The sequence below is a fragment of the Lissotriton helveticus genome, chromosome 3_1 (genome assembly GCF_964261635.1).
Source record: "Lissotriton helveticus chromosome 3_1, aLisHel1.1, whole genome shotgun sequence".
Lineage (NCBI taxonomy): Eukaryota > Metazoa > Chordata > Amphibia > Caudata > Salamandridae > Lissotriton > Lissotriton helveticus.
Genome location: NC_136061.1, coordinates 344919187 through 344932041, shown reverse-complemented (window position 1 = coordinate 344932041; position 12855 = coordinate 344919187). Strand labels below are relative to the sequence as shown.

The window sequence follows — 12855 nt, the reverse complement described above, 5'->3', positions numbered from 1 at the left end:
CGCTACACACCTGTGCTGGTAGTTAAGCCTCTCCGCCCCAGCGCTCACAAGATCCCCAGGCAGTAGGTCCAGGCGGTGATTCAATCCGCGCAGCGGCACCCGCGAAGCGGGTGCTGCAAGTTGTGAGGGTTTGGTGCAGGCAGGAAACAACGTCCCACGGAGGTCTCCACAAGTGTCCACAGGGCTCCCACTAGTAACAGGGAAGGAAGCCGGTTATAAGGTTGGATACCGGCCAGTGGGCGGGGCTAACAGGGTGCGCGCTGACCGGCTGGCAAAGGTCAGGCAGGGACTCCTGGGAAAGCGAGTCCCTGCAGCGCTACACACCTGTGCTGGTAGTTAAGTCTCTCCGCCCCAGCGCTCACAAGATCCCCAGGCAGTAGGTCCAGGCGGTGATTCAATCCGCGCAGCGGCACCCGCGAAGCGGGTGCTGCAAGTTGTGAGGGTTTGGTGCAGGCAGGAAACGACGTCCCACGGAGGTCTCCACAAGTGTCCACAGGGCTCCCACTAGTAACAGGGAAGGAAGCCGGTTATAAGGTTGGATACCGGCCAGTGGGCGGGGCTAACAGGGTGCGCGCTGACCGGCTGGCAAAGGTCAGGCAGGGACTCCTGGGAAAGCGAGTCCCTGCAGCGCTACACACCTGTGCTGGTAGTTAAGCCTCTCCGCCCCAGCGCTCACAAGATCCCCAGGCAGTAGGTCCAGGCGGTGATTCAATCCGCGCAGCGGCACCCACGAAGCGGGTGCTGCAAGTTGTGAGGGTTTGGTGCAGGCAGGAAACGACGTCCCACGGAGGTCTCCACAAGTGTCCACAGGGCTCCCACCAGTAACAGGGAAGGAAGCCGGTTATAAGGTTGGATACCGGCCAGTGGGCGGGGCTAACAGGGTGCGCGCTGACCGGCTGGCAAAGGTCAGGCAGGGACTCCTGGGAAAGCGAGTCCCTGCAGCGCTACACACCTGTGCTGGTAGTTAAGCCTCTCCGCCCCAGTGCTCACAAGATCCCCAGGCAGTAGGTCCAGGCGGTGATTCAATCCGCGCAGCGGCACCCGCGAAGCGGGTGCTGCAAGTTGTGAGGGTTTGGTGCAGGCAGGAAACGACGTCCCACGGAGGTCTCCACAAGTGTCCACAGGGCTCCCACTAGTAACAGGGAAGGAAGCCGGTTATAAGGTTGGATACCGGCCAGTGGGCGGGGCTAACAGGGTGCGCGCTGACCGGCTGGCAAAGGTCAGGCAGGGACTCCTGGGAAAGCGAGTCCCTGCAGCGCTACACACCTGTGCTGGTAGTTAAGCCTCTCCGCCCCAGCGCTCACAAGATCCCCAGGCAGTAGGTCCAGGCGGTGATTCAATCCGCGCAGCGGCACCCGCGAAGCGGGTGCTGCAAGTTGTGAGGGTTTGGTGCAGGCAGGAAACGACGTCCCACGGAGGTCTCCACAAGTGTCCACAGGGCTCCCACTAGTAACAGGGAAGGAAGCCGGTTATAAGGTTGGATACCGGCCAGTGGGCGGGGCTAACAGGGTGCGCGCTGACCGGCTGGCAAAGGTCAGGCAGGGACTCCTGGGAAAGCGAGTCCCTGCAGCGCTGCACACCTGTGCTGGTAGTTAAGCCTCTCCGCCCCAGTGCTCACAAGATCCCCAGGCAGTAGGTCCAGGCGGTGATTCAATCCGCGCAGCGGCACCCGCGAAGCGGGTGCTGCAAGTTGTGAGGGTTTGGTGCAGGCAGGAAACGACGTCCCACGGAGGTCTCCACAAGTGTCCACAGGGCTCCCACTAGTAACAGGGAAGGAAGCCGGTTATAAGGTTGGATACCGGCCAGTGGGCGGGGCTAACAGGGTGCGCGCTGACCGGCTGGCAAAGGTCAGGCAGGGACTCCTGGGAAAGCGAGTCCCTGCAGCGCTACACACCTGTGCTGGTAGTTAAGCCTCTCCGCCCTAGCGCTCACAAGATCCCCAGGCAGTAGGTCCAGGCGGTGATTCAATCCGCGCAGCGGCACCCGCGAAGCGGGTGCTGCAAGTTGTGAGGGTTTGGTGCAGGCAGGAAACGACGTCCCACGGAGGTCTCCACAAGTGTCCACAGGGCTCACTCAGCTTCATCTGTAAAAATGGCATTTGAATAAAGAACCTGGTGATCCCCATAAAGCCCCCGCCACCACACACACGGTCAATATTCCAGATAGCACTAACTAGCCATTCAGTCATCTTGTGTATTAAGCTTTATTGTTCAATTACTTAAAATCGTTACTATATACTATCATTACAATAATCTATAAAAGGAAAAAGAGTTAAAAACCCACACAAATTGTTACAAATTATTAGGGAGTTAAAACATTAAGAACAGTTATCCAAACTGGCAGTAAAGTGCAAGTGCATGAAGCTTAGTGGGGAGTGTTGTCAAGGTCTCTCTTGCTTGCTAGCCGGCTGGTTTCTTTTTGTAACTTAATTTTCTGTGACAGTGCGGCATGGATTGATTCTGTAAATTTCCCTAGCCGTGCAACTGTTTGACCTGTTTTAGCAGAGAAACACCGGTCCGAGGCTTCTCTGCATCGTACGAGGCTGTGAGACCTGCAGTTGGGAAGTACCAGTCGGTGCCACTCGCTAGCTAACTTTGGGCAGCAGCTAAGCAGATGGAGCCAGGATTCACGATGGTAACTACAAAGTCAACATGAGGCTGAATTGTCCTTCCGGGCCCAAGCTTGGTTAAAGTCCGCGATGGGCAATGCAAGAAGTCTCATGTAGGTGATTGTTTTGCGGGCCGGGACTGTCAGTTCTTGCTCAAAGTAAGGCTGTGGTTTTCCCACTATGTAGGATGTGTCTAGTGATGAGAGATTGGGTTGATGGTGTAAGCTTTCCAGGTCTCTTTGATAGGATATTTTCTTGACCTGTGTGTTCACTGATCTTTTCCATATGGTTACTGGAATGTTAAGTTATGCAAGTTTTGAGCGTCTATTTATAGCGATTTTATGGCTACTGCCAGCTGAACCTGCCATGGAAATACACCTTCTTCAAAAATTGTTTTGATTTGCGTTTTCAGAGAAGCTGATGGAGCACATAGGGTGCTGATATAGTATTTTAAAATATCCCCTGAGCATATAATGTCCGGACGGGTGAGTCCCAGCTCCAACCTTACTCTTGCTTTCCTGGCCTGTCGTGGGAGTTCTAGGACCTTCTTATAGGCAGAAATTTGGTGGTTTGTGAGGAACTTAGTTAAGGTTCCGGGGAAAGCTAGGTGGCTGTAGTTAAGAGAGGGAACTAGTTTTGCTTTTAAGACTTTCAAGATGGGTTAAGCAGTCGGACTATGTAGTCGTCGATTGAGATTTCTCAAACTGTGTATGATGCCGGCCCCCTTGCTTCTTAGATGTTTTTAGATGGGTTTGAGCCCCTTCCCATAAACTGAGACCCAGATAGTTATAGCTTCTGCATGTTCTGATTTGCATTTCACCTAGGCGCCTTTGGGCTGTCTTCTTTGGGTGGTACTTCCGAAGATAATTATCTTGGTCTTCTCTTGGTTCACCAAGAGATTGTTCTTTTGGTTACTTTTATACCCTTACCATAGAATATGAATCACACCTGCACACTTACCTCATGGTAAGTTTTCTCTACGCGTACTGAGAATCTGCGAAGAAGCAGTTACTTCTATATGCTTCAGCTTACCACATGGTAAGGCTGCAGAATTTTACCAGAGATACCGAAAAGGAACAGTTACACCTGCGCACTTACCTCATGCCAAGTATGCACTACATGTACTGAGTATCTGTGAAGAAGCAGTTACTTCTATACTCTTCAGCTTACCACATGGTTGGCTGCAGAATATGACCAGAGATACCGAGAAGGAATAGGTACACCTGCACACTTACCTCATAGTTTTCTCTACATGTACTGATAGCCTGCGAATAAGCAGTTACTTCTATAGTCTTCAGTTTACAACATGGTATGGCTGCAGAATATGACCAGAGATACCGAGAAGGAACAGTTGCACCTGCACACTTACCTCATGCTTAGTGTGCGCTACATGTAGAGGTGTGGTGCAGCGGCCAGGGCAGCTGACTTCGGAGCACAGGGCTCACTGTTCCATCCCCTGCTCTGGCAGCAGCTCAGCTCAGCACCATGTGACTCTGGCAATAGCTCACTTAATTTTCACGACGGTCCCCAGCGCCTTGAGACCCCTAACGGTGAGTAGTTCGTGCTTTACAAATACAGTTTTACATTTACATTTTTTTTTAGAATCTGTGAAGAATATTTACTTCTAAACGCTTCGGCTTACCACATGGTAAGGCTGCAGAATACGACCAGAGATACCAAGAAGGAACAGTTACACCTGCGCACTTACCTTATGCTAAGTATGCGCTATATGTACTGAGAATCTGTGAAGAAGCAGTTATTACTATACGCTTCGGCTTACCACATAGTAAGGCTGCAGATATGACCTGAGATACTGAGAAGGAACAGTTACACCTGCACACTTACCTCATAGTAAGTATGCGCTACATGTACTGAGAATCTGTGAAGAAGCAATTACTTCTCTACACTTCGGCTTACCACATGGTAATGCTGCCGAATATGACCAGAGATACCAAGAAGGAACAGTTACACCTGCGCACTTACCTTATGCTAAGTATGCGCTACATGTACTGAGAATCTGTGAAGAAGCAGTTACTTCCAAACACTTCCGCTTACCACATGGTAATGCTGCCGAATATGACCAGAGATACTGAGAAGGAACAGTTACTTCTGAATGCCTACACCATGGAAAGTATGCACTACATGGGCAGAGATACTGAGAAGGAATGGTTACTTCTGTACACTTACCTCATGATATATAGGCAGAACATGAACTTAGGTACTAAGAAGTAACGTTTACTTCTGCACGCTTATGTCAAGATAAGAATGCAGAACATAAATAGATACTGAGAAGGAATGGCTACCTTTGTGTACTTACCTAATGGAAAGTCTGTGGAACATGAACAGCGATACTGCGAAGGAATGGTTACTTTTGCACGATTACCTCATGGTAAGTATGCACTAAATACAGTGAGATACTGATGAGAAATGCTTACTTCTGCATGCGTACCGGGGATTATGTGGTCATGGTTGACCTTTCTTGTGATAAACAGGTGACATGTGCACTTTGTGGATCTTCTTCTAAGCATTTGCCTCCATTTTTGTGCCAGCTGAAAAGAGCGAGCAGTGAGGACACTCTCAACAAACCAGGAGGAAGCACTCCAACAAATACCTGCAGGTTAAGGAAGACCACCACCACAGGAGCGATCTCTGAGCTGGCCGAAGCGCGGCCACGCAGTGCCACTGGTAGGGAATGAATTACATATATTCAAGTTACATTTGTATTTATTCTTGTTTGTTTTAATAGTGTGGATCTTTAAATTAAATTAGATTTAGAGGCATGCCATGACAAAGAGAGAACATTGCCATCTATGAAGTTTGAATACTTTTTTTTCAGCACAGCAAGATAGCACCAGTTTTACGATAGCTGCTATTGTGCACCATGCATCAGTCCTTCCTATCTCCAATCAATGTTTTCCCAGAAGTCAAGTTGGCTTTGGACATGGTTAAAGTTAATTCATGTGTAGATCTCAAATCGAGATTTATGGTCTGATTTAGATTTCAGCAATGAATTATGTACCGTCGCCATGGCAAAGTACTTTACTCCTACCATGGCCAGGGTACTCCGACCACCAAATATAGAGAAGTCTGCCAGCTCAGCGGCCATCTATTGCATTTCCAGGATCCGCCATTACAGTGGTTTCTGTAAATGCATTGAAAGTTTGATGGATCTTTCCATCAACATGGCAGAGCCTTACATCAAACTTTCACCATATTTTTATTTTCAAAAACAAAATCCAAAAGGCGGATTTTCAATTTGAATATAAAAAACAATAACACCCTTGCCAAGGTGGTATGTAAAAGCAAGACCTGGCCATGTGGCAGATGGACGGACAACCACACCTCCGATGGCCCTCACTCCGTAGGGGGAGGAGACAGAATAGTATCAGCAGTCTACATGCTGAAGTTCCAGCTGACTCTAAATGATGTGGGTGGAATTTCACTTTGGCAAAGATGGTATTGACAGAGTACATACTCTGCCAAAGGGTAAATTAGGCCATTAGTTATGAATAATTTCTTTCAAGTAGACAGACAATTACAAAAAGTAACCTCTCTCTACTAGGGTGGGCCAAAAATTCAGCCAAGTGGCCTAATTTTTCTGGACTTTGCTCTGGAAGAAAATGCAACCTTTATTTTGTATAGGGCCAAAGTGGCGCCCCTTTCTCATAGAGGGGGAACCTCAATACCCCTCAGATGTTGTTGGGGTTCCCTGAAATCCATCACACTGCCACAGGTTTTATGAAGTGCACCTGGTTCCCCTACCTAGTTCCCAAAAGTGAACCAGATAAAAGCAGCCATCGCCCTTTCACCTCTGGCCTTGAAATACCAAATTAGTATTTGAGACTGGCATTAAAAAGAGGTTGGGCCAGACTTACTGACGAGCAGAAACGTCCAGTAGCGTTCAGCCTCTATTTCCAGCAGTGTGTGCTGTCTGACCTCTCCTGCCACCAGGTTGTGTGACATGGACCAGAGTGTTGTTACTTTAGTGTGTCCTAAACCTTCAATAGATGTTCAAGATTCTGTGGTGTGGTCCGATGGTGTCCACCTTTGCAGGCATGTTAGGTTTGAGCTTAAGGTTCAGGTTCAGGTAATCAGCAATAGTCAATCTGTTGTATTGGGAGTGTAGATGATTAGGGTACAGTCCTTATTCAGGATGTGTGGAAAAGTCACACTAGCTGTAGTCTATCCTTTTAAAAGTGAGCTTGAGAGCCGGCAGATGTCCATTAGATGCAGAGTAGCACTTTGGTGGTGAGGGATTGGATCATGTGCAAGTACACATAAAAGAGAGACAAGAGTTGTACATGAGATGCAGAGCAGCACTTCTGTGGTGATGGACTGGATCATGTGCAACACAAAGTATTTTTTTTTAATTGTTTAATTGTTTTTGGTTAATTAAAACAATTACAAACAAAATACACGTTAAAAAGATTTCGTACTTGGAGCTGCACAGCTTTGCAGCTCTTTTGGAACAGGGTTCGATCATGCCTAAATGAGGTGTTGGCGTGGGTGCTTCCACTCGACCCACAACTGTTTTTATTGCATTCCACCGATGACATTGGGGGGAACCGCTATGAACAGCATCTACTGTTCCTTGCCCTTACTATTGCCTAAAGGGATATTGCACAGGCGTGGAAGGCGTCGTCTCCCCCGACCATAGGCAAATGGAAAACCTAATTGGATAAATGTATGGGGGGCGAGATTGCTGTTTTTGAGGCCCGGGTTGCCCCAGGAAACATCGCAAGATCTGGACACGGTGGGCGACCTATCGAGGAATTGACTTGCCCCCCTGCACGAAGAGGATCCATGAGTGGCACCCTCTGATCCCTGACGGGTATCACCCTATACTATATCATTTGGTCGTATAATTGTGCTGCCATGATGTATTTTTAGGATCGGATGAATCATGTGCTATATTATTGAGATTAACAACTGTCTGCATAATGGTTGTATTATTGTTTTACCTGCATGTTCGGCAGGTATTGTTCATTACCATAGAAATGGTTATCGATGCAAATATTATCCTTATGCTCACACAGAACCTTGTAGGGCTTATGCCCGCTATACTGCAAAATAACCAAATAAAATGTTATTAAAAAAATATTAAGGGAAGTGCAATTGTAAAGGTTTAAAAGTCTCTGCTGAAGAAGCACCTTTGTTCGGCTTCTGATGAAGAGGTTCAAAGGTCTGTGCTCTACGTATTTCGATTAGGTTGGTTAAAACTTCCTTTTGTGGTTCTTGCCTGGATTGCAACGGGAAACGGCCTTTACAACGAAGCCGTTTCCACGAAATCGTTAACCACGCATGCAGTACAACGCATGCGTGGTTACCACGAAAGCCTTTACCACGCATACCTTTACTACGAGGTTTGTAGTAAAGGTATATGTGGTAAAGGTAAAAAGTAAAAAAGGGGGGTTTGAGGGGGTCTCCCCCCCCAAAAAAAACCTCACCTGAAGTCACGTCGTTTTATTTATTTAATCAGCGTCGTTTAAGAGAAATCGGAAAATAAACTTCCGTTTTCTCTTAACGACGTATGACGTCACCACGCAAACAATCGAGGTAAATGTTATGCGTGGAAAACGAATTCCGTTGTAACGCATGCGTGGTAAAGGCATGCGTTGCAACGGAATTCGTTGTAACGTCATATATTCGATTGCAACACAAGTAAAAGTGGGCCCACAGTTATTCATGAGAGCAATCAATCAATCAAACAGCCGGGCCTGTAAAGTGCGCCTAATCACCTGTGAGGGTATCAGGTGCTGAGAACCCTGCTGCTAGGGAAGGATCAGCTGAACAGCCAGGTCTGGAGTCCTTTCCTGAATTCCAACAGGGAGGGTGAGGTCCAAAGGTGGAGTGGGAGGTCGAGAGATGCAGAGCAGCACTTCTGTGATGATGGATTAGACATCGTGCAAGTAAAAGTGAGTTTACAGTTGCGCATGAGACGCAGGGAAGCTCTTCTGTGCTGATCAGAGGCGCAACTAGAGTCAAATTTCGGGGGGGGCTAAGAATAAATTTCGGGGGGGCTGAATCTTTAGGCAATCGGCAGAGTCGCGCTGCAGGGGCTCTTAGAAGGGGTGAAACAACAATAAAGCCCCATTAACATGCACTAGGTCTTTTAAAGACCTGTGAAGTGCTCGGGTGGGCTGTGAGCGCCCGGGAAATGTCTCATTCCGGGCTGCCACACACGACGGGGGGGCCTGAAGCCCTTTGAGGCCAATGGGTGTTGCGCGCCTGTCTGCAGCCCCTCAGCAGTGGTGCTGGGTCAGGTCACAGAGGGGACTCCCAGGCCCCCCTTAACCACCGGATCTGCAAGAATATATGCAACCACTGGCTCTGGAATGAAGAGGTGGGGCAAGGCAGCACTAGTCCTCTCCAATTAGATGCAACAAACTATTGACTGTCTGAGCGACCAGTAGGATAATCATCGGCTATGCAGTTTGCTCCCTCCTGTGTGTACATGCTTCTCTGGAAAGCCATTTTATGGTTTGGGGGTGGGGCAGGGGTGATATGGCAGTGGTGCAGAAGTGGAGGTGAATGTGGAGCATCAACATTGGTGCTGCAACAATTGTCAGGGTGTGGTGGTGGCTGCCAACAGTGTTACCTCACTGAACTCATAGAGGTTGTGATAAATCCAAACACCACATGAAGAATAATTTTAGCAAATGAGCCACGCCCATTCGGCAAGAGGGTGGTCATAGAGTGGCTAATTGGATGGCAGCCAATTGTCTACAGCTAAATGCCGGTAAAACGGAGGTTCTGTTGTTGGGTAAGCACGCCAATCTATGGAATGATCAGTGGTGGCCGGAAGCCCTGGGAACAATTCCTTCCCCCAAAAATGTAGTGAAGAACCTCGGGGTTATGATGGATTCTTCCCTTTCCTTTCAGGCCCATACCAAGCAGTTAGCCGCATCGTGTTTTGGCATCTTGCAAAGCTTAAGACCCATTCTAAAATACTTTGCCCCCTCAGTTCGTCAACTCATCATGCAAGCTACCATCATCTCACGTCTTGACTATTCAAATTCTCTTCTCCTGGGGGTAAATAAAGCAGAAATTACAAGAATGCAACACATTCAAAATGCTGCGGCTAGAGCCTTGGTGGGTCTGCCACGTTTTTGCTCAGCTTCCAGCACTATCCGTAAATTGCATTGGCTCCCCATTGACAGACGTATTCATTACAAAACACTTTGTATTTCCTTTAAAATTCTGAAATGTGCTAGCCCGGCCCTGCTGAGTAACCTGATCTCGCACTATGTTCCTTCGTGCCCCCTTCGCTCAGCAGAGCTATACTTAGCAACGGTGTCTAGAATCAGGCTTTCCAGGACAGGTGGTCGGGCCTTCCGATACCTTGCGCCTAAGTTATGGAATTCTCTCCCGGTACACATCCGCGCTATCGATTGTCTGACGTCCTTCAGAAAGGCTATTAAGACCTTTTTGTTCCCATCACCCTAGTCTTTTCTATCAATTCCTTTAGGCTGGCCCACATTGTTATCGTTTCCTCATGTGGTAGCGCCGGGACGCCCCTTAGCTGGGGAAGCTGTGCGCTTTACAAAACGGATAACATAACATAACATGTAATCCCTACCGAATGCAAAGTAACACAAGGCAGTGCTATGTGCTGCCTTGTGCTACTTTGTGTTTACTAAAACACACAAAGCTTTTTTGTGGTTTCGCAAATCCTAGATAAGGACGGTCACCTTGCAACAACTTGTGTCATGCAAGGACAACGCAAGTCCTTAGCAAATCTGCCCCATAGTTTTACAGATAAAACTATATAGCGAACAAACAAGAATGTGTACAAATGGGGTTTCAGCTAATATTTGTCAATTGCTCCTCACCAACTAATGTCTCTTGATTTGTTTTTCTTCCTATTAAAATCTTTGTTTCCAACACACTTCAGAACCATAAAAAGTGCTTCATTTGTGCTTTCCTAACTTCTGAAATATTTTAAAATATTTGTACATTGCATTTATAGGTATTTACATTTTGTTGTATGTTAGAAGAAACATCAGCCTGTACTCTTTACTTTCACACCAGCAGGATTGTCACATAATTCATTTTATAAAATCCTCTCACTTTACAGTCAGAGAGTGAAAATTAAACATCAGTTTCCTCGATAACAGAATAAGTAGCAATTTGTCAGAAGACATAGCAGACACCTGACCTCTGTCTTCGAATGCACAGCAAATGTGACACAATAAAAATAAAATATAAAGGCATTTTTATTGCTCATTCACCTTCTGAATTGCAGCATGATTATTCATTCAGGGGGTGCTTCAGCACCTACCCTCCAACACCTACTTCCAGCACCTATGAGCATCAAAGAGGAAGGTAATAGTCGAAGGAGAAAGTACCAGAATCCAGTCTTTGTCATCACATTTTCGCAAACAGGACTTGATTTGTAAGAAAAATAAGTTCTTGTGTCCATTATTTTTCTTTGAGGGCCACCACCACTGCTGGCACCATCTATTACTTCAACTGTCTGCACAGACTAGACAGACTACAGTTCTGCCCCATTGATGATCCCATGCTGGATGTCAAATATCTAGACAATGGCCCATGCTCCAATGACCCGCACTCCTGGTTGTTCTGGAATCTAGTGGCAGAACCTCTCAGCCCACTGATGCAAGACTCATAAAGCCTGGCTCGAGCAGCTCGGCTCACCCAACTTGATCTCAACCTGCTGGCCCATGTTGTGTAGAGGAAACCGGAGCCCATCTTTTTTTCCAAATGCCTTTTCTTCCCATTTCCTTTCCCACTGTTCTCCCTCTCCCTTCCATTCCTCTGTCTTACAAATTTTGTTTCCATCTTTGTTTCTCATGCTTTTTTATCTTTCGTTCCATCTTTCATCTCTTCTTCCCTTGTTTCTTCCTAGATCTCAGTTCTTGTTTTCATCTTTCAAACATTATTTTAATTTCTGCATATGTTTTTTTCTTTTCTTCACCCTTTCCTCTCCTTTTCCTTTTCACTTTTATCTTCTTACTTTCTAGCTTTCTTTCTGGTGTCCGTTTCATCATATTTTCTTACTTTCATTTCTGTTTTCAGCTTATCTTCTTTCTCTGCTTATAAAGCTATTGATTTTGAATTTCGTTTCTTCTCCTGTCTTTCTCTTTATACCATTTATGCCTTTCTTTCCATCTTGCTCTCCTTCTTTGTTGCCTTTTTTGTCTTTCCATTCTTCTTTTTTTTCTTTTTCACTCACACCATACTCTTCCATTGTTCTTTCCCTTTATCTTTTCTCATTCTCTTTTTTTGCCGATCTGTTTGATCATTCTTTCCCCATTCAACCATCCTTCTTACCACTCTTCTTTCTATTTTTCATCCTTATCTTTACCTTCCTTTCTTTCCTCTCTCCATTCACCATCTGCCCACTTTCCTTCTTCTCTATAATACATCCTTCCTTCCTTTTATCAATCCATTCTTCCTTTCTTCCATCTATACATCCATCATTCTTTCAACCTTCCTTCCATCCATTCATCCTTCCACCCATCCACCCATCTACCTTTCTCCTAGTATCATTCCTCCTTCCCTCCTTCCAGCTTTCCTTCATTCATGCCTTCTCTTAATCCATCCATCTCCTCATATTGTCTTGTCTTTATCCATCCAGCCCTGTCTTCATCCATCTATCCCTCTCAATATTCATCCATCCATCCATTTCTCCATCCATCCCCTCATCCACCTCTCTTTCATCCATTCATCTTTCTGTCCATCCATCTCTCCATTATTCTGCCTCTCCATCCACCCATTATTCCACCTGTTGCACTTTCAATCATCGAAACAGTCTTCCCTCCAAACATCCATTCTTCTTTGCATTCATGCACCCATATATCTGTCCACCTAGCCCATCATCAGATTCTCAATAATCCTTCGTTCCAATCATCAATCCATCACTCCATCTATCCACCCACCCATCCATCCACCCACCCATCCATCCACCCATCCTCCTACCCACCCATCCTCCTACCCACACACCCTTCCATCCACCCACCCATCCATACATCCAACTATTAATTCCATAAATTTCCCCATTGTCTCTCCAACCACCTATTCTTCTCTCAATTCAACCAACTATTGTTCTCTACATCCACCCACCTGTCTTTCTATTGTTCATCCTCACACCCACTCATGTCTCTACCCAGGGCTGTAAGTGGGCCGGGTCCGGCTGGTGCTCAGCAGTTCTCGAATCAAGGTGCTGAGACAGGTCACTATCGGGTTGTCCATTTTTGCGCTCACCCTTGGTGAAAAAAAAAAAT

At 46.7% G+C, this 12855-nt stretch overlaps 1 protein-coding gene across 3 annotated transcripts in view; it reads left to right on the top strand.

The window, feature by feature from the left end:
- Nucleotides 1-12855, top strand: part of SPECC1 (sperm antigen with calponin homology and coiled-coil domains 1) — a 1365024-nt gene that overhangs the window by 138669 nt on the left and 1213500 nt on the right. For all 3 annotated transcript variants that reach the window (XM_078679993.1, XM_078679997.1, XM_078679995.1), the window contains exon 3: nucleotides 5158-5293. In XM_078679993.1, the coding sequence (XP_078536119.1) occupies nucleotides 5158-5293 (136 nt within the window). The remainder of the gene's footprint in view (nucleotides 1-5157; nucleotides 5294-12855) is intronic.